This window comes from Myotis nattereri (genome assembly GCF_964212035.1).
Source record: "Myotis nattereri genome assembly, chromosome: 4".
In the NCBI taxonomy this organism is placed as follows: Eukaryota; Metazoa; Chordata; class Mammalia; order Chiroptera; family Vespertilionidae; genus Myotis; species Myotis nattereri.
The window spans coordinates 6,070,164-6,097,597 of record NC_138079.1 but is presented as its reverse complement, the minus strand read 5'-3'; the positions used below and the strand labels follow the sequence as shown (position 1 = coordinate 6,097,597).

The window sequence follows — 27,434 nt, the reverse complement described above, 5'->3', positions numbered from 1 at the left end:
GAACACCATTAGCAAACTTTAATACATTTAATTTTTATGAAAAGATATTTCTACGTAATAAATCTCTTTAAATTAACATTGTCAATTATCTACTAAGCAAATTTTGGACCAAAAAAATTTTGTGAATGGAAATCATGGACAAAAAATTTTTTAAAGAGTACTCTAAAATCACACTCAACAACAGCTAGGTATATATTAAGCCAACTTCTGTACTAAAATATTATCCAAACACTTCCTAAAGATATCACTGCTGATAGTCTTTACAAAACTAAAAGCTTGAGTTTTTCAGAAAAGTATTTTATAAAACTAATCAAATGAACCAAAATAAATTTCTATTACAGTATTATTAAAGATTCTGAATATTACAATCCTACATACTTTACCAAAAATTCCTCAACTTAGGAATTCATAAACTATGCCAAAAAGTCACTCTCAAAAACAGTACTTTCAAATTTACAGGTTAGAGTCCAAAACATAATCCAACTAGACTATTCAGTGCTACATAAAAAGCAACTAGCTAATGTATTTCAGTGATCAACATTTGATAATAACTGCCATAAATGAGGTGAAATAAGTGTCCCTAATGACTACAATCATTAGCTAATCAAAGCACTACAATTTAAAGGCTATAATCTCAAATAACAGGTGGTATGGCGTATTTTTTGAAAGCAAGTGATGGAAAACTAGTTATTAGAAGGACGAACAAAATAATTTCCTTGGATATTAAGCTTAGCTATTTTGAGACACTCTGGAATGTAAAAAATCAAACTGTTAACGTGTATAACTACTGATACTAAGCTGTTAACATTTTTAAAACATGTTAGTCGATGATCATGATGGTCTTAAAGATCTCATAACTTTATTTAATTTAGAGATATATTGTACATTAGGGTATATTAGGATAATATTCTTAGCAAAATATTTTAATAATATATTATTTTTGCATTCAACATATTTTAATAGACAAGTATTTTTTTAAATGTTAAAGTTTTTACAAAGGTTATGTTGGTTCTCTATCCCCATTCCTCCGAATGGCAAGGAAGAAACTAGATGATGGTGACAGACTGGGAAGATGACATAAGCAAGAGAACGGAACTATTACTGAGCCAATCTTGTAACAGTTATGGAGCAAAATAAAGGTAAAGGGTAAATTAAAATGACATGAATATGATTAGGTCTCCTCTGAATCTTAATAAAAACTAGGTAGTTGACAGAGTGAAAGAGTCATTACAAAGTTTAGGGAATAGAAAGTTGAAAATTAAATATATCTCAAACTAGGTTCTACTGACAGAAACAAAGGACGGAAACACAATTTTAATTTACAAACAAAAACCTTTTCAGAACATGGTGGCAATACAGTCTCTATTCATTAAGTAGGCACTTAATATGCTCTTATTATATACAATGTATTATGCTAGGTACTAAGGATATACACATATCCCTACAGAAATCAAAGCAAATGTAACAATATCACTTTACATTTAATAAGTTCACACAAAAGACAAAATAAGTAATCTATACAGGAGTCATAAATCTATATCGCTACCATTCAAAATTTACCGGTAAAGCATATTCAACAAATTTCAACTTACTCTAAAGAATAAATATTTTAAATATGCACATCAGATAAAATACTTTAAGGATGAAATTTTATGGCTCTTCTGAAAAAAATCCACACAACCTACCAAAAACTTTGACTTAGGAATTAACCACAAGAGTATTCCAGCAATGTTCAGCCTAATTCCTTTACTAGAAAACAGCAATGTCAAAATGGATGATTTTCTGTGACTCTCCAAAGTAAATCCCAAGTAAAACATATTACAAAGGGTCAGTAATCTACAACTATGCATGTAATTTTAAAAAACCCATATGTATAACACTGACATGCTAACTTAGCAGAAATCTAAGATAAAACCAAAATTAATTCATTACTAAAAAATAATAGATATGAATTTTAAGGTCTAAGTAAAGCAAAAATTATCTATATGGGATCTTGAAATGAACCTAAGCACTGAAATCAGAGTTTTGATAAAAGGTCCACTTATAATTGCAGATAGATTAATATATGTGTTTATATACACATACACTGAGTGGCCAGATTATTATGACCACCTGACGTTTGTAGACAAATTAGCTATAATTTCGCAATGAAGTAGCTAGAGGGCCAGACCATTATAAATAGGGAAGCAGGTTGTTTACCATGACAGTAGAAGTGATTTTTTTCTGAAGATATGGGTAAACAACGCGATTTAACAGCCTTTGTACATATATATATATGTGTATACACACACAAACACATACATATGCACATACATACATATGCACATGCACACACATTACTAACAGGCAGACAGACGCACCTAGATAGCCTACTCACTCACCAAAAAAACATATCTAGTATATATATTTGTGTTAAAAGTACATTTAGGAGAAACAAGGATTGGTACTAAAAAGATCACATTCACAGGCAATGAAATTACATGTAAAAACCACAGGAAATAATGCAAGAGTTACTAACGAGGAGATATATTAATTTGTTGATGTTCAGTTGCAAAGATTCATTGTTAAAACAGAGCTTAGAAAGCAAGGCTAGCATAAGATGACAGATGGCAGGAGAGAAAAGGATGGTCGAGACCAAGGTTGACAAAAGGGTACCACTTTCCATCTGATCTTTCTAAAATTGCTTTAAGTATACTCTTTACTACATATACATATATACCACTCCCAAACTTTCAATCAGAATTTAAGATGCACTCTTAGAAAATAAAAACAATTAATTAAAGCTGAAATGTTAATTATTTTTGTAGGTCTGGTTGTCATAATTTTAAATCTGAGTTTTGCCCTGGCCAGTGTGGCTCAGTTGGTTGGAGCATTGTCTTATGCACAGAAGGGTTAAGGGTTCAATTCCTTTTCATGGCACATACCTAGGTTGGGGCACATACGAATAGCAACTGTTTCTCTCTCTCTCTCTCTCTCTCTCCCCCCCCCCACTCTCTCTCTAAAAATAAAAACATATCCTCAAGTGAGGATTAAAAAAGAAATCTGAAAATTTCACTAAAATACAAATATTAGTGATTCAAAAGCAATCTTTTTCATTTTTGAAAGAAAAAAACACAAATAAATTAACAGTGAAAAGTAAATGTTTAATGAAGACCAAGTAAGAATAAAAATAGATTAGTTATAACAAGCTACTTTTTTAAGAGTTCTTAGTAATAACACTATGTTTTAATAAGCTTTTTAAGATAGACAAGGCACAACAGCATTTTACAAAAATAACCATTACAACTTCTATATCTCCTAATACACAACTCTCTGATGATGTAAATGTTCTCTATCTGCATTAATAAGGTACCCTCTTGCCACATGTGGCTATTAAGGATGTGAATTTTAAATTTTATTTAGTTTAAACTAATTTCAATTTAAATAGCCTAATGAAACAGGTGACTACCATCAAGGATAGCGTAATTCCATTCATGTTTGCTTATAAGTATAAATCTAAGTTTTTATTTAATGAACTTTTCAAAGAATTAGAACTTAAAAATCAAATAAATGTTCTCCTTTATTGCCTTAAGAACTATAGTGATATTTCATGGGTAAAATATTAGGTCTTGCCACACTGCAGCATCTCTCTCTCCATCAATCTATCAATCTACCTACCTACCTACCTACCTACCTATAAAGTAGTATACATAAAAAAAAGAAAGAAAAAAGTTATACTTTCTGTACAAACTGCCACTCTTTTCAGCACTTAAGACCCCCATTTCCCCCACCCCCACCCCTGGAAAAAATACAACTTACTCAAGTATATGGAGAATTTAACTCAGCAACCATACAAAACGCAAAGCAAAACACCTCACAAACTAATTATTTAACCCAATTTGAGGTACATATCATTCCCTCTTACTTTTCCATAAAAAAGAGCTAAACTATATATTTTTAAACAAAACATTTGTCACTGGCCATCTTTTCTGCAAAAAAACAACAACCCCAAAACAAAAAACTTTTATATAACTAAACTATATAAATTCAAACTATTCATCAATAATCAATAATTAACTCAGAGATAAGTCTGTAAGAAAACAGTATTGAAACACTGTACAGTCTTTAAACATTTATAACATTGATTTTTGTATACTGTACAGTTCAATTGAGATGTTAGAAATTAAAATTCAATTTATTACCTCATTATAGAATGAAATATCTCTACAGTTAACTTGTTAGAAAGTTGTTAAATACATCCATTCTCATAATTCACTTGACTCACAGGCAACTTTCAAAAATACCTAAAATAACTAAATAGCAAAAAAACTTATCACTGTGTACCAACTAGTAAAAATTATAACTACGGTAAGTAGTTCAAGTAAGACTGGGAGATAAAGAACTTTTATTGAGAATTTTTTTATCTATATTACCAAAAAAAAAAAAATTCACTGTTATTTTGCATCAACGTTATATTTTCATGTAGTGGTGTTTCAATTTTGGTAAATTTCCATTTTTTTAATCTTTAGTAACCCTAATATGTAAAGGAAAACTGATTAGAATACAAATGATATCAGTATAATTATTCTTACCTTTATTTGACTTTGATGGTTTATTCTTGATAGGTTTAAGGGAACTTCGTGATTTGTCCTCTCTATCTTTAATAAGTTTCTGAACATCATCCAAAGACAGTTTTTGCAGGACAACTACAGGCTTAGCTCCTTTATTTAGATCTTCAACTAATCCCATTTTTTCTACTTTGTCTTTCTGTTCTCCTTTCATTTCCATTTTCTTTGTCTCCTGAGTAATATTTCCATCTTTATCCCTTTTGATTTTTGGAATGACAAAATTCTTCAATGCACCAGACCTGCCACCCAACAAATAACTTGGGAATTCTGCCTTATTATCAGTGTGTGCTTTATTACTGTCTACTTTACTCTTGTTACCCTCTGTCCTTCTGTCATCTTTACTATTTGGTGATTTGAAACCAGGCTTATCAGGTCTTGATTTATTAGAATCTCCTTGTTTAACACGAGGACTGTCAGGCCTTGATTTTTGCTCTCCAGAAGATGGTCTTTCCCTCGAGTCCCCTGACTCATGTCTGTTTTTTCTTTCTAGTTTATCAGGTTTTGAACCATCAGATTTAGTGCCATGTTCATTTCTACTGGAGGATCTCAATGTTTCTGGTCTTCGAACTCTAGACTGATCCCCCCGATGTCGGTCTGATTCACTCCTGTCATCTGATTTCTGCTTACTATCATGGTCACGTCTTAGTGATTCAGAAATTGATCGTCCATCAGGTCTTTGCTTTAAGGCTTCAGCTCGTTCTGATTTTAACCGAGGTGAATCAGATTTAATATCCTGTTTATGTTTAGACACTTCAGGCTTTTTCTCTGTTGATGGCTTTCCAGAATCCCTCCTATTTTCATGCCTATGTTTTGGTGTATCAGGCCGACCTTCACTTTTTTGCTTTGGAGTTTCAGGCCGCCCATCACCCTTTTGTTTTGGGGTTTCAGGACGCCCATCACTCTTTTGTTTTGGAGTTTCAGGTCGGCTTTCACTCTTTTGCTTTGGGGTTTCAGGTCTTGACTTTGTTGTTTCTGATCTGCCATTATTTTGTTTGTTGTCATTTGGTTTTGTGTCCGATAGTCTATTTTCATTCTGTTTAGGCTCGGTTGCGGTGCTCTCATTTTGTTTGGATTCTGTAGTTCTGCTCTCATTCTTTTTAGGTTCTCCTGTTTGTGTCTCAATTTTCATTTCTAACTTACTTTCGCTTGATTTTGTCTCCACCAATCTATTTTCATTTGGTTTAGCTTCGGCCAATCCACTTTCATTTTGTTTTAATTCACTCTTTGAAAGCTCAGGATCAGACTTTTTTTTAGGAGTCTCAGGATGGTTTTCTGGCATAGATTTAAGATTTCCAATAATATCTTCTTGAAGAACAGAAATAGGTGTATCATTACATTGCTTGATTTCTTCAGGCTTTTTTATGGAGTCTGAATCCTGAGTTACAGAAGCCTGAGAGTCCACTCTTCCTGCCTGATGAAGATCAATGCTAACCATTAATGCTGGCCTTGACCCATTTCCCGTAGAACCCGTCTCCTGAGAAGCTGGTCTATTACCTCCTGTAGCACCCCCAGCCTCCTGTGGGTAAGAATCTTGTTTTCTTTTTTTCAAAGGCTTATCTGAAATTTAAAGATAAATATTCAATATCAGTAATAGACATATATTCTTATCTTATTTAAAAAACCATATGAATTTTGGCTATTTTTTAAAGTCATAATGTTTTTAAAAAATGTGATGAATGCAAATATCAATATGCATATATAAAATAGTAGGCACGAATGATATATTTTTAAACCAAGTTTTGAGGAAATATTCATGCTTGCTATATCTCAATAAATGTTAGTGACTATAGCAAAAAAAAAAATTTAATAGCATACTTGTTGAGTATATAAGTAAGCCTAAGAATATAAAATAAATGGAACTTAAAATACATTAAATACAAACATATTTTTGTTTGTATATGATAAAGATAAACCACATTCCTTATATATCAATAAGGCAACCAGTTATAAATCATGTATTCTCATTTTAACCATTAACCCAAAACTACAGAGACGTAAATCTGCCAACATATTAAAAAGAAAATGTGAACTTTACAATATGTAGGAAAGTATAGAAAAGAATAAAGCCCAAAAGAAAATAGAAACCATGCCACTGTAAAAAACAAATGAGGAGAGTACGAAAAAAATTTAATAGTTCATTAACCTTTGATCCAGGATTCAAATTCTTCAAGGTGTCAACAGCACAAATGGAATTTAAAAGCTAATACACAGAAGTATATTTAAAATAAGGTAGCATTTAAGTATAAAAATGAAAGCATAAATGGACTTTTTAGATAAATCCTGCCATCAGCAACTTCCACTGAGGAAAAATGGCTGGGCTCTTCAACGTAAATTTCTAGGGGTCTATATCTTGGCCGCAGTAAGAAATTATTTACAGTATTCTGAAATGTAAAGACAAAAATACAAACAAACACAAATCCACCACCACAGTAAAATGTCAAGGAAATTTTAACAACTTTGTATTTCTGTGCATGATTAAACCTTAAGAGGCTGTTAAGTCATTTTCTATAAATTAAATCTCTAATTAGTTCTTGGGAATAGTTATAGCACCTTGAGGTTTTCCTGCTATACTATTTACTTGCTGAATTGCCTGGCTCTGTTTTAAGACATTTTAAGTCATTTTTACAGGAGAACTTCTAGATTCTCTTATATATTTATTAATATGATATAATTCATTTAAGCAAAACAGTATGACAAGGATAAAGTCAAACTGGACACTAAAAAACAGCCCCTTATCATTAGGGAATTAAGTTCTGAAAAAATTTTTTAATGGTAATACTGCTTTTATACACCAAAGTTCCATCATTTTGTTTTCAAAGTTAGAAGAAATTCATCCAGTTTAAATCTAATCAAATACCAGTAAAATTTACTTCAGATATTTGTTAATAATTTTGTAGAATAAAGTCATTCTGCTTTTTCAGTTATTCAGAAGTCAATCTACCATCGCATATACTCCATATGATGATAATAACAATGATAATAATAACGTATATTATCATTAGACTGTCTTCCCTAGTTAATCTGGTAAAACTTAGATGAAGCTTTTTGCATCAATAACTAAAAACAACAACATTCAGAATTAAGTTATATTTACAGAATTTTATAGGATGCTTTATCACATTATACTTAATCCTTAAAAGTTTACAATAGGAATCTAGAAATTTAAATTTAAATCTAGTATAATCTAAATGTTTTTATTTTTCAAAAAATATGCTTTGTGAAAGTTCTTAAAACTATGACAGATCTCAGGCATCTGAAGATTTCTCTTAAGAAATCTTTGGCTCATGCTTTTATTAACATGAGCAATCTGTCTTTCAGAAAAACATTAAAATATCTTGAAGGCTAAATTTTAAAGAATTACAACATACTAAAGCATTTATAGATCATTAACTTATTTAGCAAATAGTTTAATTTCAAAGAAGTTACCATGTTTGATTTAGTTACCTTAAACTATGGATGTTGTAATTATTTATAATAAAAAATCATGAAAGCATTTGCATAAGAGTAATATATTAGGATTGGGAAAGATCTGATAATTTACTGCATTATGCATAAAATATTGCTAATTAGAAAGTTTTAATTTTTCAACTACTGAACAGTATGTCACCTCTTCTGTAAAACTGTGAAAAATTCCATTACTGCTGCAAGGATTATTGGACACGTTAAGAACATGCAGGTTCTGATTCAATTGATCTAATTCAGTTCCAACATGAACTTGTTCCTGTAAAGTGGCTCTGAATCTGCATAGGTCACTTCTGTCATTACTCTTCATTACATCATAACCTTCATCTAGTGATGGAAAACCATCTCTATGAAGAATAATTTTAATATTTGGGACACTGTTTATCTTTAAGTCCTGTTTAGCATTGGGAACCATAAGATTAACTATCAGAATGTATATAATCCTGAAGAAAATGCTTAAACCAACATCACCTGTCATCCAGATGCTAATATTCTGAAAATAAGATCCAGATTATTATGCTTATAAGAAACAAAGTATAACACTTGCTTAAATCTACTGCACGTGATAACTAAAAACACTTAAGTTAGGAATCACAACAATTATACACATAGTAGTCCATTATGAAAAATGAAAACATGCACCCCTAAACCACAGTACAATTAACAGTGGTTAATTGCCCTATTCATATTCAAAATCCCAGTCTCTTATTTCAAATGACAGCAGGTAGTAATTTACTTCTTATGAGGGTCACAGTGCAAGAATATTGTAATATGATAAAAAAATTAGTATAGCTAGGCCATTCCTTATACTTGCTAACATGGAAAGTGGACCTTGGGAAAAGATGAAATTAGGCAAAGATAAACAAAGAAACCCCTCTTTGACAAAAGAAAGCAGGAATTTTCAGCACATGAAGAAGATATTAATGTCTATGGTAGGTTATTCCAGAAGCAAAGATGAAGAGCCTTTAAAATTTAATTTATGTAATTACAGATGTTAACATGAGTAGAAGACTGAGAAAAGTGTCCTTTAAGAATACTATAAAAAATTAACTTACAGAGAGTTAACCTATCAGTGTATATAAGACTATCCATATGAGAGAGAACAGGACAAAGGGAAATAAATATCCAGCAGCCAGAAAAATGTCTCCTATGTGTGGAACAGAAGACATGTGTGGTATTAGGTTCTACCACTTATTAGGTGAATATTTCTTGAGAGTACTCTATTCCTCTTCTCAAATTTCACAAGTATCAAATCATGTTTCTAATATTACAAGATACAGATTTTCATATTTCTGGTCTATTGAAGTGAATGCTTCTCTCGTAACAAATGAATATAACAGAAACAAGTTCAGAACCTAAAGTAGAGCTCTCAGTAGACCAAAGCAGTTTTTTTTTTTTTTTTTGCTCCTTACCACCACCAATACAATAGTTATAAAAAAGTTCTCAATGTCCAGCTTTAGAATATAGTAAATAGCAATTTTATGATTTAGTCTTATAATGTAGTGGTTACTAGTGATAAATTCATTTCAAGAAGTATTTCATCTCTCAAGGGCTGACTAAAACCAACCACTTCAGAAAATTTGGCTTTTATTTATGATCTCATTTGCAATTGTGGGGCAAAATACCAAACAGTTAATTTTCCAAAATCTCAAGATAACTTGCTTATATATAAAACACTATCCCATCACACAACGCAAAAACTGAATACAAAATGACATGGTTCAAATCAAAGGTGCTAGGTAGTACCTAAATTCCAAAGGTTTTCAAATAAAGCCAAGAAATAATGGGAACATGGCTTTCAGAAAGCAAGTTAGAAATGTCAGCACTAATATGAGGTCATCAAAATCAGAATAACCAATTTTGGAAAACATACATATTAAATTCATCTAAAGCAAATTAAAAATCAGGTAGCTCTAATAAACATTTTTGCCTTTAATCCTATAACACCAGATACCTCTGTAACTCAACTTACAGAGCTCAAAATTCTAAGTCAACTCTGCTCTTTAACTTTTCAATTATATTTGCCATAAGTTAATCAGATATTTAAAAGTAAAATACAGCCCTAGCAGGCTTGGCTCAGTGATAGGGCGTCAGCCTGAGGACTGAAGGGTCCCAGGTTCGGCTCTGGCCAAAGGCACATGCCTGGGTTGCTGGCTCAATCCCCAGTGTGGGGCGTGCAGGAGGCAGCCGATCAATGATTCTCTCTCATCGTTGATGTTTCTATCTCTCTCTCCTTTTCCCTTCCTCTCTAAAATCAATAAAGAAATATAAAAAAAACCCCCTAAAATACATATTATAAAAGTTTTTGAAAGAACAGTATGCTGTTTATTGCTTTTGTTATTCTCTCCCTAAGATAAGTTAATGGTCTAAAATAAGTTTGCTAAAAGTCGATTAGCCCTATTTACTATCCTTATCTTCATTCAAATTTTATATGTAAAAACTTTGGCTTCAACAAATAGAATACAATAAAAGTTCAGGAAAGGTAAAACACAACGACCAGAAGTTCACCATTTCCTGTTTTTGTTCCTACGAACAATTTTTAAAAATCATTTGAAAAATTATACTCAATTTTCCAAAAATACCCATTAAATAAAATGTTGTACAAAAGAATTCAGTCCTCAAGAATTAACAATTAATTCTTGGTCAAGAAATTACAATTTTGTTTTCTGAAAAACCGTCACAGAATTCAGGACTTTGGACTATGTTGATATTATCAAGAGAAGCTAAATACTACTACTCTCCTCATTTGGCATGCATATACTTTTATAAGAGGCTATAGGAGATATATTTTGGAACCCCCATAGTATATTTATTTCCTGAACCCCATACCACTAAACAAAGGGGAAGTACAAGCAAACACTTTTATTTCCTCTTTAACATTAATGATTTACTAGTTAAAAAAATCATTCCAGTTCCCTAGTCAATAAAATGAAAATTTCTAGCAATCTCTTTACTTGCACTGACTCCTGTGATTTCTATATTTAGAAAACATTATAATACAACAGTTAATACAGTCTATTTTTGCAATAACATTTTAAAAAGCCATCATGATAGGAAATATAATACAAATCTTCAGTATGTTTATTAGTATAGGAACACAATTATCTAGAAATAATCCTGTCATATATGAACAAATCAAATCTAAAAATGAGTTCTCCTCAACATTAAGTTTTATTTTATAATTACTGGGAAAATATAACCTTATCTATCTATATAAAACCCTAATATGCAAATAGGCCAAACAGCAGAATGACCAGTTGCTATGACGTGCACTGACCACCAGGGGGCAGATGCTCAACGAAGGAGCTGACCCCAGCCCACAGGCCCCGACCAGCAGCAGCGGTGGTGGGAAGCAGGGCCAGTGAGCAGGCACCGCCAGATCAGCCAAGGTGGGTGGGAGTGTGGGCCCCTGATTGCCCCACCAGTCAAACCACAGAGGGAGTTGACTGGTGGTGGTGGGGGGTGGGGCTGGTGAGTGCATGGTGCCAGGCCAAGGCAGGTGCGAGTGAGGGCCCTGATCACCCCGCTGGTCATCCCACAGATTGGCCCTGATCGCCAGGGGACCCTACCCATGCATGAATTTCATGCACTGGGTCTCTAGTTAAACTATAAAAGTAAATGATAAAGTATGCTTTGGTTTGGATAATCAGGTATTTATATGCTGACCTGTGAAGACAGCAAGTACATAAATTTTATTACTAACTTCTACCTCTTAAAATAATCAAGAACTTAATAGGGAGCTTTCATTTGATTATAATTATTTAGTAAGCAGTAAAAAAAAAGTCCACAAACTCATAGAACATGTGTCTTGAAACTCCATCCTAATATACTAATCAGACAATAGGGAACACTTGTCTGTAATTATAAACAAAAGATCTTTGATCCTGAAGGTTTCTTATTTAATATTAACTTAAAATTCTTTTCATAATTTTTATTAGAAAAAAGGTCACATAATGAAGAGATGGTAGAAAAACCACATAAAACATCTAATCTATGCCGAAACCGGTTTGGCTCAGTGGATAGAGCGTCGGCCTGCGGACTGAAAGGTCCCAGGTTCGATTCCGGTCAAGGGCATGTACCTGGGTTGCGGGCATATCCCCAGTGGGGGAAGTGCAGGAGGCAGCTGATCGATGTTTCTCTCTCATCGATGTTTCTAACTCTCTCTCTCCCTTCCTCTCTGTAAAAAATCAATAAAATATATTTAAAAAACAAACAAACAAACAAAAAAAATCTAATCTATAACAATAAAAGTGTAATATGCTAATTAGACCAGACAGCCAAATGACCTTCCAGATGACCTTCCGGATGAAGCCGGGGCTGTGAGGGCCAAGGCAGCCACTGCGGCTTTGAGGGCTGAGCCCCTGGCATGAATTTTGTGCATCAGGACTCTAGCTATATAATAAGCATACATACACACTTTTCTTATGTAACTGATTCAAAATAATTCTACAGCAGTTAACATTGTTTTAGCAAATAAAAAAAGGTTAAAATACAAAACTATATGAACCTAACTTGTGAACAATGCATGAGATATAAAAATGCTTTAGTAGCCAAGCACCAGTAAAATCACTTGGTACATAATAGGTGATGAATCTGTATTATAGAATTACCAAATCTCAGTTGTTTCAGATAAAAATGAAATTAAGAAGTTAATTTGAGGTACGAGCATTAGTAATAAAAATATAGAAGAGAGAAACAAAGAATTATAAAATATAATGAGGAAAATAAGAGTAACTTAAAAATACTTTTTTGACATTATATTTGCTCAGAGAAAGAAGTGGTAGGAATGAGTTTATTTTACCTTTATCTTGAACTTCTTTTGAAAAGCGCTCCCTTTCAATAGCTGATTCTCTCTCTATTCGCTCAATTTCAGCCCATGCATCCAATTCCACTTCATCGTATATAGGTCCCTGTTGTGATACCTGTTGCTGATTCTGTACCACAGAAGTCTGGGGCTGTTTGGTAGCAACTGAAGTGTTCTGTTGTAAAACAGGCACTTGATTTGCTGGAAGGAATGCTGTTTGTTCTTGCTGCGACAAACACTGAGCAGCATTTAGTGGGCGGTTTACATCCTGTGGAGTAATGGGCGTTTTTGAAGTCTGTCCTGGGTACTGCACATTAAAAGGAATATCATTTTCTGAAACATTGCTATTTTCCATACCAGAAAGCATATCCTCTTGCTGATCCATGTCTGAAGACCTTACACGAGAGAGTCTTAATGTAAGTTTAGTAGAGTCCTTGGATGGAGAACTAATGATATCATACATTGCAGCTTTCTCATTCTGGTCTTTTTCATCCTTGCCTAATTTCATTTTCTTTTGCTTCTTTTGTTTTCTTTCTGGAGAATCAAGCAAGATATCTGGTGGAACATCTCGAGGTGATGAACAAGGTAGAGGCTGAGATTGTAGGATTAATGGTGGTCTTGACCCTAGAAAAACATTTCAACATGCAGGAATGAATAGTTATGATAATTTTACATTTTCTTATATTGTGATAGAAATAATCTATAATAAAAGCATAATATGCTAATTAGACTGGACGGCCAAACGGCCTTCTGTACGAAGCTGGGGCTGCGAGGGCCGATTGCACAAATTTCGTGCTTCGGGTCTCTAGTAAATTATAAGAGTGATGCTAGAAAAAAATATTAGGAAATTATCTAATCTAAGCTACTTATTTACAAAATACAAAAAGAAAGCTTAAAGACTTGTCCCACTATGGTCTGTTAGCTTGCTGGGAGATGATCCAGGTTTCAATCCAAGTATGGCTATCATTTTCCATACCAGTATTATTTCTAATTTGTCCCAGTAAAATATAAATACTTAGCTTGAAAATGACAAATGAGTTTCTTGTTTCTATAGACAATATAACACAAATATTCTGGTATGATAATCTTTATTATTCCACTGATCATCTAGAAAAAATGGACATATCTGAAGTAAAACTAAGTTTGTCAAATTAAAAATTAATCCTACTGACTAGTCAATTGAATACTTACTTGCATAAGAAAACTAAGTGGGAAAAATTATAATTAGTCTTCATTAACTTCACAAACTGTTGGTAAAGTATTGATTCATGCTTTTATGTGGTCTTCTCTATGCCTCTCCACTTAACATCATTCTCTCTTTAGCTTCTTATTAGAAAACTATGCAAGTTTAACAAATTTCAAGGCTCAATAAAAATATCTTCAGTCCAGATACCATTAAATTAACAAATGCTATGTAAGAGGTTTTAAAATGCTAATCAAATGCAAAACTTTTAGTTAGCTAGCTGATGAGGGAAAATAACATCGTTATACTTCAGAAACGAAAGCATAATTATATCTGAATAATGTATACAATATATTTCTTGCCATTAGTTTATTAAAAGTTTTAAAATCCATAGGAAATTATAAAAGTTGGTTAAGATGCAAGTGCTTTATAAAAATAAATTAAACCTAGACTTGTCTTAAATTAAGATTTTACTGTTTAAGTATATAAATATTTAAGTGGTTTCCATAATACATAAATCTGACTTGGGAATCCTGTTAGGGAAAGTAATCAATGCTGTTACCAAAACTGAGTAAGATAGTTAAGAAAAAAAGTACAGTGAAAGATTAAGTCTAATAATGGAAATCCTGAGAAATAAGCGAGCAGAGAGGGGAGCTAATTAAGAAAAAAAATCCATGAAAGAAGTAAGAGAAAAATGGCAAATTCAATGTGAAATAAAGTTTTTTTTGTGTGGGGTATGTGGCTGGAGTGCGGAGGATAGAGAAAGCTGAAGGATAATTTCAAATGTTAAAATGAGGTAAGAAATTAGTGATTTGTAAAGATCACTGGATATAAATCTTATCCTCCAGTTCACTCTTTCAAAATCCAGTAAGAATGATACTGTATATATCTAAAGACACTCTCCATAGTTTATAGGGGGTAAGAACAGATTCGTTTTTTTCCTCCAATAAATGAAAAACAAGAGAATAGTTTTTGGTACTCGGAATTACAATGTCTGAGTTGTTATAATTAACTTGAAATATGAAACGCTGACAGAAATTTTACAGTAATACCTTTAGGAGTTCCATCACTTCCAGCAGGGGAGCATACTGACTGTGGAGACCTCAATGGAAAAGATGCAGCATTCCTCAACGTTGAAGAATCTCCATCCTAAGAATAGAGTATAAAATTTGTATCTTGAATGATAGGAGAAGCTTTATAGAAATCTTAAAGAGAACCAATAAAAGACATAAATTACTGACAGGTAAAGTGTTGGTACCAATTCAAAAGCATAATTCTTCTGCACTTTCCTGTTTTCTTCGTGGTATATCTTAGAAGAATTGAAAGTGTATCCAAAAGAATCAACAGCCTACGCATGGCAATGAATAAGAAAACGGGTATTACTAGTACACTCCACTTTTGTTTGCTATTTCTACAAAAGGAGCTGTGAACACCCTATCAGAATGTACATTTCTTGAGAGCAGCATCCACTGTCACCTCTGGTATTACCTTAGATACAAGTAACTTTTGTGATAATACCACCAAAACAATAACAAGACAAATTTCCATAATGTGGAATATTTTAATATCATCAAAGTAACATTAAATTCCAAGGAAAAAGTTTTATAAAGGTCTTAAGGAAAAAAGGTCTAAGTACTAATAAGTAAGGTTCTTATTAGTGTGAACATATAAGAGAACATTTTTGTGTGAGCATATATTTAAAAATAAAATTATATTTCTTCATTGAGAAACTAAACCTCTACACCAGGAGTTGCCTAATATTTTCTATAAAGAAACAGATTAATAAATACTTTAGGTTTTTAGGCCACATATAGTTTCTGTCACATAATGTTTTTTGTTATTGTTGTTTTCAAACTTTTTGAAAATGTAAAAACCATTTTTAGTTTGTGAGTCAGACTATTGGCCAGTTTACCAACCCAGCTCTAGACTAAGCTCTGTGGTTACATACTGGAACCATATTGTTCATAGCCAGATTCTCAGACCTAGCATAATCCTTGATATACAGTAGCTATCCTTAAAATTATGGAATTAAAGTACTAGGTTATGAAACAAATATTAGAACTACTTTATTACCTTAATTACAACTAATATATTACATACGTCACTACTTAGCCTGTGCACCATGTGTAGGTAGTCATCACTTGAGCCATGTCTAGGATTATCACCATGATGATTAGCTGAACTGCCAGACAACGGACCAGAAACTTTATTATCATGTATGTTTCTCAAACCACCTGCAACAATGGGACTTGATACCGATGCTGAAATTAATAAGAATAAAAGAAAGCTTTATAAACTGTTAAAATTCTTAGAGGACAATAACTGTACACAAGAAATATTTTAAACATACATAAATTACAGAGAATAATATAACGAGCACTCATGTACTAACTCTTCAGAGCCTGATCAAATCTTAACTGTGTCCTTAATTAACAGTTAACCCTGATCATATAATTCAGATCTACAGTCATGCACCTCATAAGGAGGTTTGAATCAACAAAGGACTGCATGTATGATGATGGTTCTATAAGATTATATAATAGAGCTGAAAAATTCCTATCACCTAGTGATGTTGTAACATTGTAGCCATCATAATGTTGTAGTGCAAAGCATTACTTATACGTTTGTGGTGAAGCTGGTGTAAACAAACCCATATTTATCATTTACATATATATAAAAGCCAAGTGACTGGAATGATGAAATGACTGGAATGACCAGTCGCTATGATGCGCACTGCAGCAGCCAACTGGCCAGGTAGGGGCCCCGATCGGTACCCCCAAACTCCCGCAGTCTCTCCCCCTGGCCTGCTTCACCCCTGATCGGCTCCCCCACACCCATCGGGGGCAGGGTCAGCCAACCTCCCGCACTGCCTCACCCTCGCATTGCCTCACCCTCGCTGGCCAGGCTCCCATGGGGCGGGCCGGCTGGACCCCACCCATGCACAAATTTGTGCATTGGGCCTCACGTCATATTGTAATTGCCAGCAGTATTCAGTACAGTAACATGCTGTACAGCTTGGTAGCCTAGGAGCAATAGGCTAGACCAAGCAGCTAAAATAGTAGCGACACAATCTAAGTTTGTGTCAAGACACTCGATGATGAAATGGCCTGATAGTGCATTTCTCAGAAAGCATCCCCACTGTTAAGTGGCACATGAATGTATTTTTGAAAAGAAGAAAAACATTAGATATGGCTGAAGGTCTCCATATATCAGCATATTCTTCTCTATTCCCTTTGCCTTCCGTCCTAAAAGTAACGTATTTCAGAGTTCAGTCTACCTATTTCTTTACATCTTTGCTATGAATGTATTTCTAAGTATCTAACATTGCTTTTCACATTATAACTTTACATAAATGGTATATGTACATATACTTCTGTAACCTGCTTTTAAATTCAATATTTTGAAATTTATCCAGTTTTATACATGTATTTTAAAATTCATTTATTTTCAAATATTATATATATTCTGAATAATGTACATAATTTATCCATTCTTTATTTTTTATTTCAGAGAGGAAGGAAGAGGGAGAGGACAGAAACATCAATGATGAGAGAGTATCTTTGATGGGCTGCCTCCTGCATGCCCCCTACTAGGGATTGAGCCTGCAACCTGGACACTTGCCCTGGCGGGGAATTGAACTATGACCTCCTGGTTCATGGATTGACACTCAACCACTGAACCACACCGGCCAGGCAATTTATCCATTCGTATGTTAGACGCTTAGACTGCTTTTTGTTGTCATAATGCTGTAATGTATATTCTTGTATATACCTTTTTTGTTTTTTACAAATGTATCAAGAAGTGAAATTGCTGGATATGTCCATTTAAAAAAATGTTTTTATTGATTTTAGATAGAAAAGAAGGCAAAGAGAGAGAGAGGAGAGGGAGAGGAAGGAAGAGAGAAATATCGATGTGAGAGAACCATCGATTGGTTTCCTTCCGTACACACCCTGACCAGGGATGAAACCTGCAACCTGGGCATGTGTTCTGACAGAGAATGGAACCCGCAACCTTTAGATGCATGGGATGATGCTCAACCAAGTGAGCCACACCAGCCAGGGCTAGATATGTCCATTTTTAAATCCTACCAAATATTAACAAATAGCTTTCCAAATTACTTATGTCCATTTGTAGTTCACTGGTAGTATATGACAGTTCCTATTGCTCTATATCCTTGCCAACAATTTCTGTCTATCTGTGGATCAGAAATGACTCTGTCACTTACATCTGCATCCTTGATTAACAGTTAAGCCAAGCATCTTCTCATAGGTGTTGGCCATTCAGAATCCTCCTTAATATATCTTAAAAATATAGTTTCCTATATTTTATTTATAAAGTTTTACAATTTTATTTTTTCACTCTTAGGTCTTTTATTCATATAAAATTTAGTTTTATGTGTGGTGTGAGATAGGATATGGATAACTGCCTCAGTATCACTTAGTAAAATACCATTCTTTCTCCATTAAGATATAATATAATATGTATTAAGTTCCATTTGTTCATGAGTATGTTCCTAAGCTCTTTATCAAATTGCACTTTGAGATGTTCTGCTCTTCCATGCCTTGACCAATATTACAATAAATCTTGATTTCTACTAGATCAAGCTATATCTCATTCCATGACAAAATTATCTTACCTATTCTTGAATTTTTATTCTTTCAAATAAATTTTTAGAGGCAGCTCAGATTGCATAAAAACCCTGCTTAGAATTTTTATTAGTATGGTATTAAATTTATAGGTGTCAAAAAAAATTCCAATATTACCCTATTGAGTTCTTCCATCAAGGAAGATGGCATAACTCTTTACTTTCTTAGACTTTTGATCCCCAGTTGGGGAGCATACAGGAGGAACTGATCAATTTTTCTCTTTCACATCAACACTTCTCTTTTTCTCCCTCCCCCCCTCCTCTCTCTCAAAAAAATAAAAATAGAAAAAAAATTCAATAAAAATATCCTTAGGTGATTTAGGGGAGGGGGAAAGAAGATAAAGGTTATGAATGACAAAAAAATTATCATGTAGAAATGAAAATTGTCATGAAAATTGAATGCAGACTAGATGATACAATAGAACTGTTCTTAATAATTTTAGGGTAAATGATTACAGTTCGTGTTTATATAGTTCTTTTTAGATGTATTTAAGGGCAAAAATTCATAATACCTGTTTTTGAGGGGGTTCATTGTGCTCATCTTTCAACTTTTCTGCAGCGTTAAATTTTTTATAATGTAAAATTGAAAAAGTGTTTTAAATGCTAACTTGCACATACCCTAAACTCACTTATATATTTGCCTCATTCTGAAGTCTTTCCTGTTCCATTTATCTATCCATTTGTTCCTTACCACAATAAATTTTCCTATCTATAATAATAAAAGCGTAATATTCTAATTAGACTGGACGGCTCCATATGGATGACTTTCCGGACAATGCCAGGGCTGAGAGGGCCGAGCCGCTTGCATGAATTTCATGCATCGGGCCTCTACTTTATGATAATTTTAATATCTGAGTGGGCCTAATCTCTGAATTCCATTTTTAGTTACTCAAGTGTCTGAGAATTTCCAAGAAACAATACATTACTGAACAGGCCCTTAAACTATATTACTCTCTCAATTTTGTGATTTGAACTTATTCTTCTAAAAAAGTTGGTTTCATTTTGCTAAAAAAAAACCCAGTATTCAGAGTAAAAAAACAATGTTCCTTCCTACACATACTTATGTATATGTGGACATTTCCATGGGCAACAAATGTGTCCTATTAATGACACTTAAAATGTCCTTCATACCTACATGTGCGAGAATATACTACTTCAAAAGTATCAAGAGCCTACATATATACATAGATACATACTTATGTTCAGCACTCACACTAAATTCTGTAAATTTGAAGGTATCTATTCCAAATGTTTGATTTGCCTACTAATTTTTCCTTGAGTTGGTGTATAAAATAGTTTCAACCTAGTATTTCATTACATGACTTTGGAAAATCAGAAGTTGGCTGTTTTGATAGATGACTAAGATTAAAGCTTATAGAGAGTTAATAAATGAAGAAAATTTTGACCTCATACATAATAAAAAATAAGAATATACATAGAACTAATGAGTGCAAATATTAAAAATTTGCTGTTAATTATGGGGGACGAAATCATAGATGTCTGTTTTATCTTTGCACTTTAAAAAATTTCTCCAAAAAAGTACAAATAAATGTGTACTAATTAGAAATCAATTAGTAGCCATTTCATACATACTAATGCAATATAATCTTAAAAAAAAGAAATCATATTATCAACATTTACCTTCAACAGAGAACTAGTAATCTAATCCCAGAAGTTTTTGCACCTAAGATTATTAATTTTCCTCTTTTTGTATTGTATCTACTTTATAGTAAAACTTTCACACTATATATACTTTACCAATTAAAATGTAAATTTTCGTTGGCTTAGTGCCATGTAAAAAGGCCAATTAAAAAGCAGTTCCTAATTTCACAACTAGATATACTCAGATGTATTAAAAACCTAACCCAGAGAGTCAAAATGACACCGATCCTTTTATCTTCCAAATGAATTTCCAAATGATAAATGTAACACATTTTTAAAAAATAATGTAAGCCATATCTTAACAAAAATATTTATTGATAAATAAGTATACAGTATAGTTTAGTTTGTGTTTTAAAAATTACAAAAGAAATGAATTTGCTTGAAATAACAGATATTCTCTTTAAATAAACAATTGACTTTCTTACCTTGCTGCATCTGTGGATGTGTTGTGTAACTTGAAGGATGGGAATATGGCATGTATCCTGCAGGGCTTTGTGGGGCATATGGACTAGGCACTGGGCTATTTTGTTGTGGCATAAATCTGTTCCCAGAGCTTGTCTGTGGTGGCACAAACCGGCTAAAACCCAAAATCCAAATAAACAATATAAGGAAATAAAATAAACATGCTATTCCTTGAAATTTCACTGTCATATAATTTTCCAAACTCTAATTTGTCTAAAATACAACCTATGCAAACAGAAAAAATTTGAAAAATAGTCAGATATACAAAAATCATTCACAAATCATAATCCAGGAGTTACAATAAATAGTTTGAAAAAATTGAGATAATTCATTTTTATTGCTTGCATAAAAATATCCATCTGTTTAAGGTATATAAAGCCATGCTGCCCAAGTTCAACTCTATAAATTTTCTTATTTATCTAAAACACATTGGTTACTTTAACACATTATTTTGTCTGAATGAAATCATGTTTCTAAAATGATAGCCACTTCAATCAGTATATTACTGCATTTCCACATATAACATTATAAGGCAAATGTTCATATAGGTTAATATTTAAGACTAAGCATTTTAATTTCTTAACTATATACAATTCACCATCACCTAAATGTATGTATACACTGTATATTCACAAGCATATTCAACATAGAAAACATTATATAAATTACCTGGAGGGGCTATGTGAGATAGTGGTTTGTTGATAATTGGAAGATGCAGGACTACTGTGCATGGAATTCTGAGAAAGTTTATATTGAGACATCATCATTCCTAAACAACATACACAAAGATGGTAAACATATTATTTTCTTCTAGAAATAGCCTTTAAATGATTTAAATCAGTTGTTCTTTCAAAAACACAAACTTTTACTATATAATTAATCTAAGAACAGATTAAATTAAAAAATTTTTACTTGCTTAAAGTCCCATCATTTAGCCTTAGAATTTGAAAAGAACTAGCCAGTTTGGTTTGGCGGACAGAGCGCCGGCCTATGGACTGCAAGGTCCCAGGTTCAATTCCAGGCAAGGGCACATACTTGGGTTGTGGGCTTAATCCTCAATGTGAGGCGTGCATGAGGCAGCCAATCAATGATTCTCTCTCATCATTGATGTTTATATCTCTCTCTCCCTCTCCCTTTCTCTCTGAAATCAATAAAAACTAACAAACAAAAAAAAGTAATGATATGAAATTTAAAAAAAGAAAAGAAAAAAGAGTCACCCTAACCCCTGATCAAATACTACACACTTTCTTCTACAATAGGTCTTTGCCACATACTAAGGATTAAATAAATATTTGATTAATGAGAGAAAATGTAGGGGTAGCTTTCAGATTCTCAAATTTTTTTTCAAGCTAGACACTGTTCCTTCAATTGTTACACAAATGTCACTTTGTTATATAGGAGATAAGAAAAACTCCTTATTTAGACATTTGATAATCAAAGATAAAATCTATCATTAACCCTGAACTTTCTTATGATATGCATACCCTATCTTTTTGGAAGCTTCGAACATCACATTATATTCCCCAATTTCATTTCCTGCTTTTGACGTGAAAAGTGCCTTTCACCAGAAACACTGAAACAGAAGCTATGTGTTCATTTGCCAGGAATACCACAGAAGGGATTCTAGCCTAAGACAGTCGTTGAGTGAAATGAGGGCTCAAAATCACCTCAAAGTCTACCAGTAATACTAAAGTGTTTTCCTTTGTTTATAGGCTAAATTCCAACTTTTGAGCTTTCTCTTCCAATTCAAATCCAATACTAAATCATATGTCCCATAGCTTAATAATAAATCTGGCAATATTCGTGAATATGATTAACCAATTAAGTAGGTTAAATCTTCTTGAGTTGTCTAAACTATTGCCTTCTGACTATTTTAGTCTCAAGAGCCATGCAAGTATTTGGGCTTGACAAATTCAATAAGCTTCAGACTGGAACAATGCTCCTAACTCAAAGTGCACCTAGACTACATAAAAATTGTACCTCTGTTGGACATAATATTTTTATGACATTTATAATGTTTATTATAAATAGGTTTTTCCTTAATAATAACTTGTCATAAACCCATTTTTTCATTGCTAAGAAACGGAAATATAAAACCAAATACTACATAGCCATAAATGTAATCACCATCAACAATGAAACTAATACCTGGTATAATTATTTATACATGTACTGCATGTTGAAAAGCTCTGCAAATATTTTTATTGTTTGATTAATGAAAAGACTTCTTTCATACCAAGTATACAATTTTCTAAAACAAATTCCTAAAGCTCTTAGATTGAGTAAACTAATCCATTCTGAAATTATCTAACAAAGTACATTTTAAACGTGGTCTAATTTTCAAGAAATTTAGTTGTATATTAAACTGTAATAATATTAACATCCATTTAGCTTCTTGGCTGGATTCAAGGTATAAATACAGCATTCACAGGTAACAGGCTAGCTTGTTAAAGGAGACACTTCAATTTAAGCATTACATGTTAAACAAGTTCTGATATGGATCCATAAAAAAAATACTCAAAAATTCAATTATTATGAACCTCACCACTTTGTACATATTTGTTCTGCATACTTTTCTCCCTGAAAACGTTAGGACTCCTTGCCAGGACGGCCTGCAACAAGACTGGTATGTCGCCTTCTGGATCATCACTGCCAAGATTATCTTTTAACTCTCTAGCATTGAAAAAATAAATACCAAAAATTAAAACAGGATTGGTTAAGAATTTCCTATTCTACATTAGTTAGACAGCAATTCACGAATGAAATTCAGAAAAGACTGAGACAAAAATCAAGAAAAACAAATCACACAAGTATGTCTAACAATTTGATGGATTTTTGAAGATGCTATTCCTGAAAGAAACAGAATGATAAAAAATGACAAAGGAGGGTTCTTTAGGACATTTTTTTCCTTCCATTTTAAACAGGAAAAAAAAAAAAAAAAAAGCCCAAAACATACTTTATGAAACTGTGAGTTTAAGGATTTTCACATCACTTTCAAAGCAGAGAACAGTCTATTCTAAACTATTCAAAATAGCCCTGGCCGAAGAGGCTGTTGGTTAAGCGTAATCCCTTGAACCAAAAGGTTGCTGGTTTGATTCCCAGCCAGGGCACATGCCCAGGTTGCACGTTCGGTCCCGAATCAGGGTGCATAGGGGGGAGAGCAATCGATTGGTGTTTCTCTCTCCCTCCCTTCCTCTCTAAGATATCAATGAAAACATAAAATAAGTAAATAAACTATTCAAAATAAAAATAAGGTATAGAAGTGACAATTATGTACAGAAGTTGGAATTTGGGGTTGGAATAGATTTTCTCCATAACATCTGAATATGAATCAGTCATTTTGAGAATGTCTTCTGAATTAAATACTATTGCTACATTAATTAAGACAAGACCCAGAGATTATGTAATTTTTTCATCTTATATTGTTTTCTCAGAGTCATGAGAAAGAAAAAACCCCAAAGCAAGTGATTAACCATATTCACAATTTTCAATAAACCTGAAAGTGAGTAACAAATTAAATTCATAACTATGTAAGATAAATACACTTAGTATTTTAAATTTTACATTCTGCATGTCACTGTTCCACTCATTAAATCTAACAAAAAAGATTTACAAAGATGGTGTCCAATGATTAGATTCAACAAATTTCTAAGGGCAATCTTAAAGTAGCTTTCCATAAAATAAATTATAACTATGTTTATACTGTTTCCCTTTATCTCTTAAATTATTTGGTGAAAAATGTTTAGTATGTACAGGTATATCAAATGATGTAGTATTTAGACATTGCTAAATTTCTTGAGTGCCAAATTCACATTTAGTATTTCACCTCATCGCTATCAGTTTTAAACTGGCCCTAAGTATGTACTGCATCTACTAGTAATGGCAGAGACCTTTCCACTATTGTGTGCTTTATCCTCATTTCTCTAAATAATGAATCTTTAAATCTAAAAATAAAAATAAAAAAAATTAAAGGATGGAAAGATATGAGTATCACTGTGCAGTGGGATAAGGATGAGGTTTAACTTTTTATACACTTTTGCGTTGTTAAGATATAAGTACGTACTGCTTTTGCAATAAAAAGGAAAATTTAACAAGTATTCTTATGTGCAAAATTGCCTATATAAGTATAGATTTTAAGTTTATATCATTTTTAATAGTCTATTGTGTAAAAACACACACCTTTTTCAGATTGTACAATAATCCTTGGGAAAATTAGTCCCTAATTCTGTAGTAGCCTTCCATGGAGTTAGTCTTGAGTTCTTCTTATACTTCCCATGAAAAACATGTAAGCCTACTCCAAATAAAGCTAGCAGTACTGTCCCTAGTAATTGGGAATTCTAACCACTCTAACAATAACAAGAAAAAGGGAGATACCTTCAAGAGCAACTTTAGACTTCTGCACAGATCCATCTTGATTGATATCTCAAGATTATTACAAAGTATTGAAAAGATCTTTATAGAAGTAAATGGGTCATAACTACTGTCTCAAAGTAACTATGGCCTACTTAAATCTCATTAATATCTCATCACAGAGGCTATATTCTCACTTGGATATTTTATATTTTAACAATAAACTATATATCTATTTTTTTTTTAAATAAAAAGCCAAAACCAGGATTACTGATTCTCTTATTAAGAACAAAACTTTTCACTTTATTTTAGATTGTACTTACATGTGATCTGTTGATACCTGGTTGAGGGTATGGACAAGCTGTGAAACCAAATTATCATCCCTACAGGCCAAAAGACAATTCACCTCTTCTGCTATTCGTGCATTAAAAAGAAGGCTCTTTGTAGTTGTAGCAGGTAAAGGGGATGGAAGAGGCAGCTGGTTCAGGACTATTTGGAATAAAATCAGATTATTAGAAATTGAGTTACTGAAATAAGTCATTTTAGTGCTTATATATATTTTGGAATTAAAAATGTTATAAATATCAACATGACATTTTTTTCAATGTGATTATTATTAAAAGACATGCCTCCTTTCCCTCAGCAAACCCCAATTAACTCTACATAACTCCTAAAACATCACTTGGGAAAATATAAATTATACTACTCACTGAGAATAAAACTTAGCTCCTTTATATTTGCATTGATTTTTCCTACCTTAAATTTTTATTAACTTACTAAATAAATAAGGTAAGGTTAAAACTAAATAACGTCAAAAAACTGAGAATCTCATTTATTTTTGCCTTATAAGATTTATCAGAATCACTAGTACTCTCACATAAAGAAACCAAACAACAAAACCTTACTCTTCACCAGATAGACAAGTAACATGCTTTTTAACTGCTTAAGTAAATACAAACATAAATGTTCACTTTAGCAGAACATTCATAGAACAGGACTCTGGAGGTAGAAGAATATCTAAGGTTTTTTGCTTTAAGTTATAAATTCCTAAATAGTTCTCTCCTCTCTTCACTCTATTCTAAACAGCAAACAAAAGAACATCGATGGTTTACAGTACTTTGTTTTTGGCTTAATTTCTAAGCACCTACATAGTATAGCAATCATGCTGCTCAGGTCCAATCGGTACTAACAAGATTTTTATTAATAAAAACCCAGGAAACAAATTATGTCTTGCTGAGATAATGGGGAGGACAAACAAAAAGAAATCCTTGGTAGTATGTTTGATTCTGCACTCAAGCAGACTGTATGAGTTTATGCCTTACCTATAACAAAGTTATAAACTAAACCGTTTTAAAAGTTTTCTTAGCTGAGTTATCCTAAACCCACCTACTACTTGTTACTTCAGACCTCATCAACTAGCCTGCTACTTTCCTAACCTCAAAGCTGTACTCTGTTCTCTCTCTTACCCCTGCTAAATCCAGCTGGAAATTAACAGAAAAATATTATTTGGGGAATACTGAACACAGATAAAAACATTTCTTGAAGTAATTTTCTCTTAGCTCCTTTATTATAAAGCCCTAAACCTTGCATAAAGTTACACAAAGAAAAGTATGTCAACTTCTCACCTTCTATCCTTCCTTCTCATATAATTTTTTTCTCTTCATTTATTCAGGTAAGATGGCATAGGGACTAATATTGTGGGTAGCTTTTTGCACCATTACCCAGGGACAGAGAATTAGAGTTGCCCACCAAAAAAGTCCCTAAAAAATGTTACACTATGTAAATCTCAAAAGAATGACAATGTTCTTTTAAATTTAACTGTTCAGAGTAAAATAGTCAGTTGATATCTATGACAAACTCCAACAGATGGATACTGAGCATGATACCCAAAATAACCATCACTAAAAACTAGGTTGTTGGGCTATCCAATTTTCTTTGAAGGGCAGTTTTAGTTACCATTTCTCTAAGTGCTTTTTAAAAAGTCTGTATCAGTTCTTATATGCAAACCAATGCTTCATTTTTTATTTTTCTTAATGCTTGGTCTCACCAAAGAAGCACATAGTACCACTTCCTAATGGGTCCTTAGGATGAAACACAAAGTAAGATCTTACCTACTAGCAGCTGACTACACTAGTTTTGTTACTTTCATATGTATGCCAACAAATCAAAGGAAATAATGATGTTTATCATTCAAAATCTAAAACCTCAAAAAAAATTCTTTTGTTACAAATAATTTTTGGTGTAGTCCCTCTAAAAATC

At 32.7% G+C, this 27,434-nt stretch overlaps 1 protein-coding gene across 1 annotated transcript in view; it reads right to left on the bottom strand.

Moving 5' to 3' along the window:
* Nucleotides 1-27,434, bottom strand: part of NIPBL (NIPBL cohesin loading factor) — a 185,189-nt gene that overhangs the window by 80,245 nt on the left and 77,510 nt on the right. Inside the window, exons 4-11 of the mRNA XM_081089955.1 lie at nt 25,499-25,664; nt 23,371-23,498; nt 21,495-21,594; nt 20,789-20,940; nt 16,157-16,317; nt 15,109-15,205; nt 12,871-13,497; nt 4,572-6,164 (exon numbers count right to left, since the gene is read on the bottom strand). Coding sequence (XP_080946081.1) covers nt 4,572-6,164; nt 12,871-13,497; nt 15,109-15,205; nt 16,157-16,317; nt 20,789-20,940; nt 21,495-21,594; nt 23,371-23,498; nt 25,499-25,664 — 3,024 coding nt within the window. The remainder of the gene's footprint in view (nt 1-4,571; nt 6,165-12,870; nt 13,498-15,108; nt 15,206-16,156; nt 16,318-20,788; nt 20,941-21,494; nt 21,595-23,370; nt 23,499-25,498; nt 25,665-27,434) is intronic.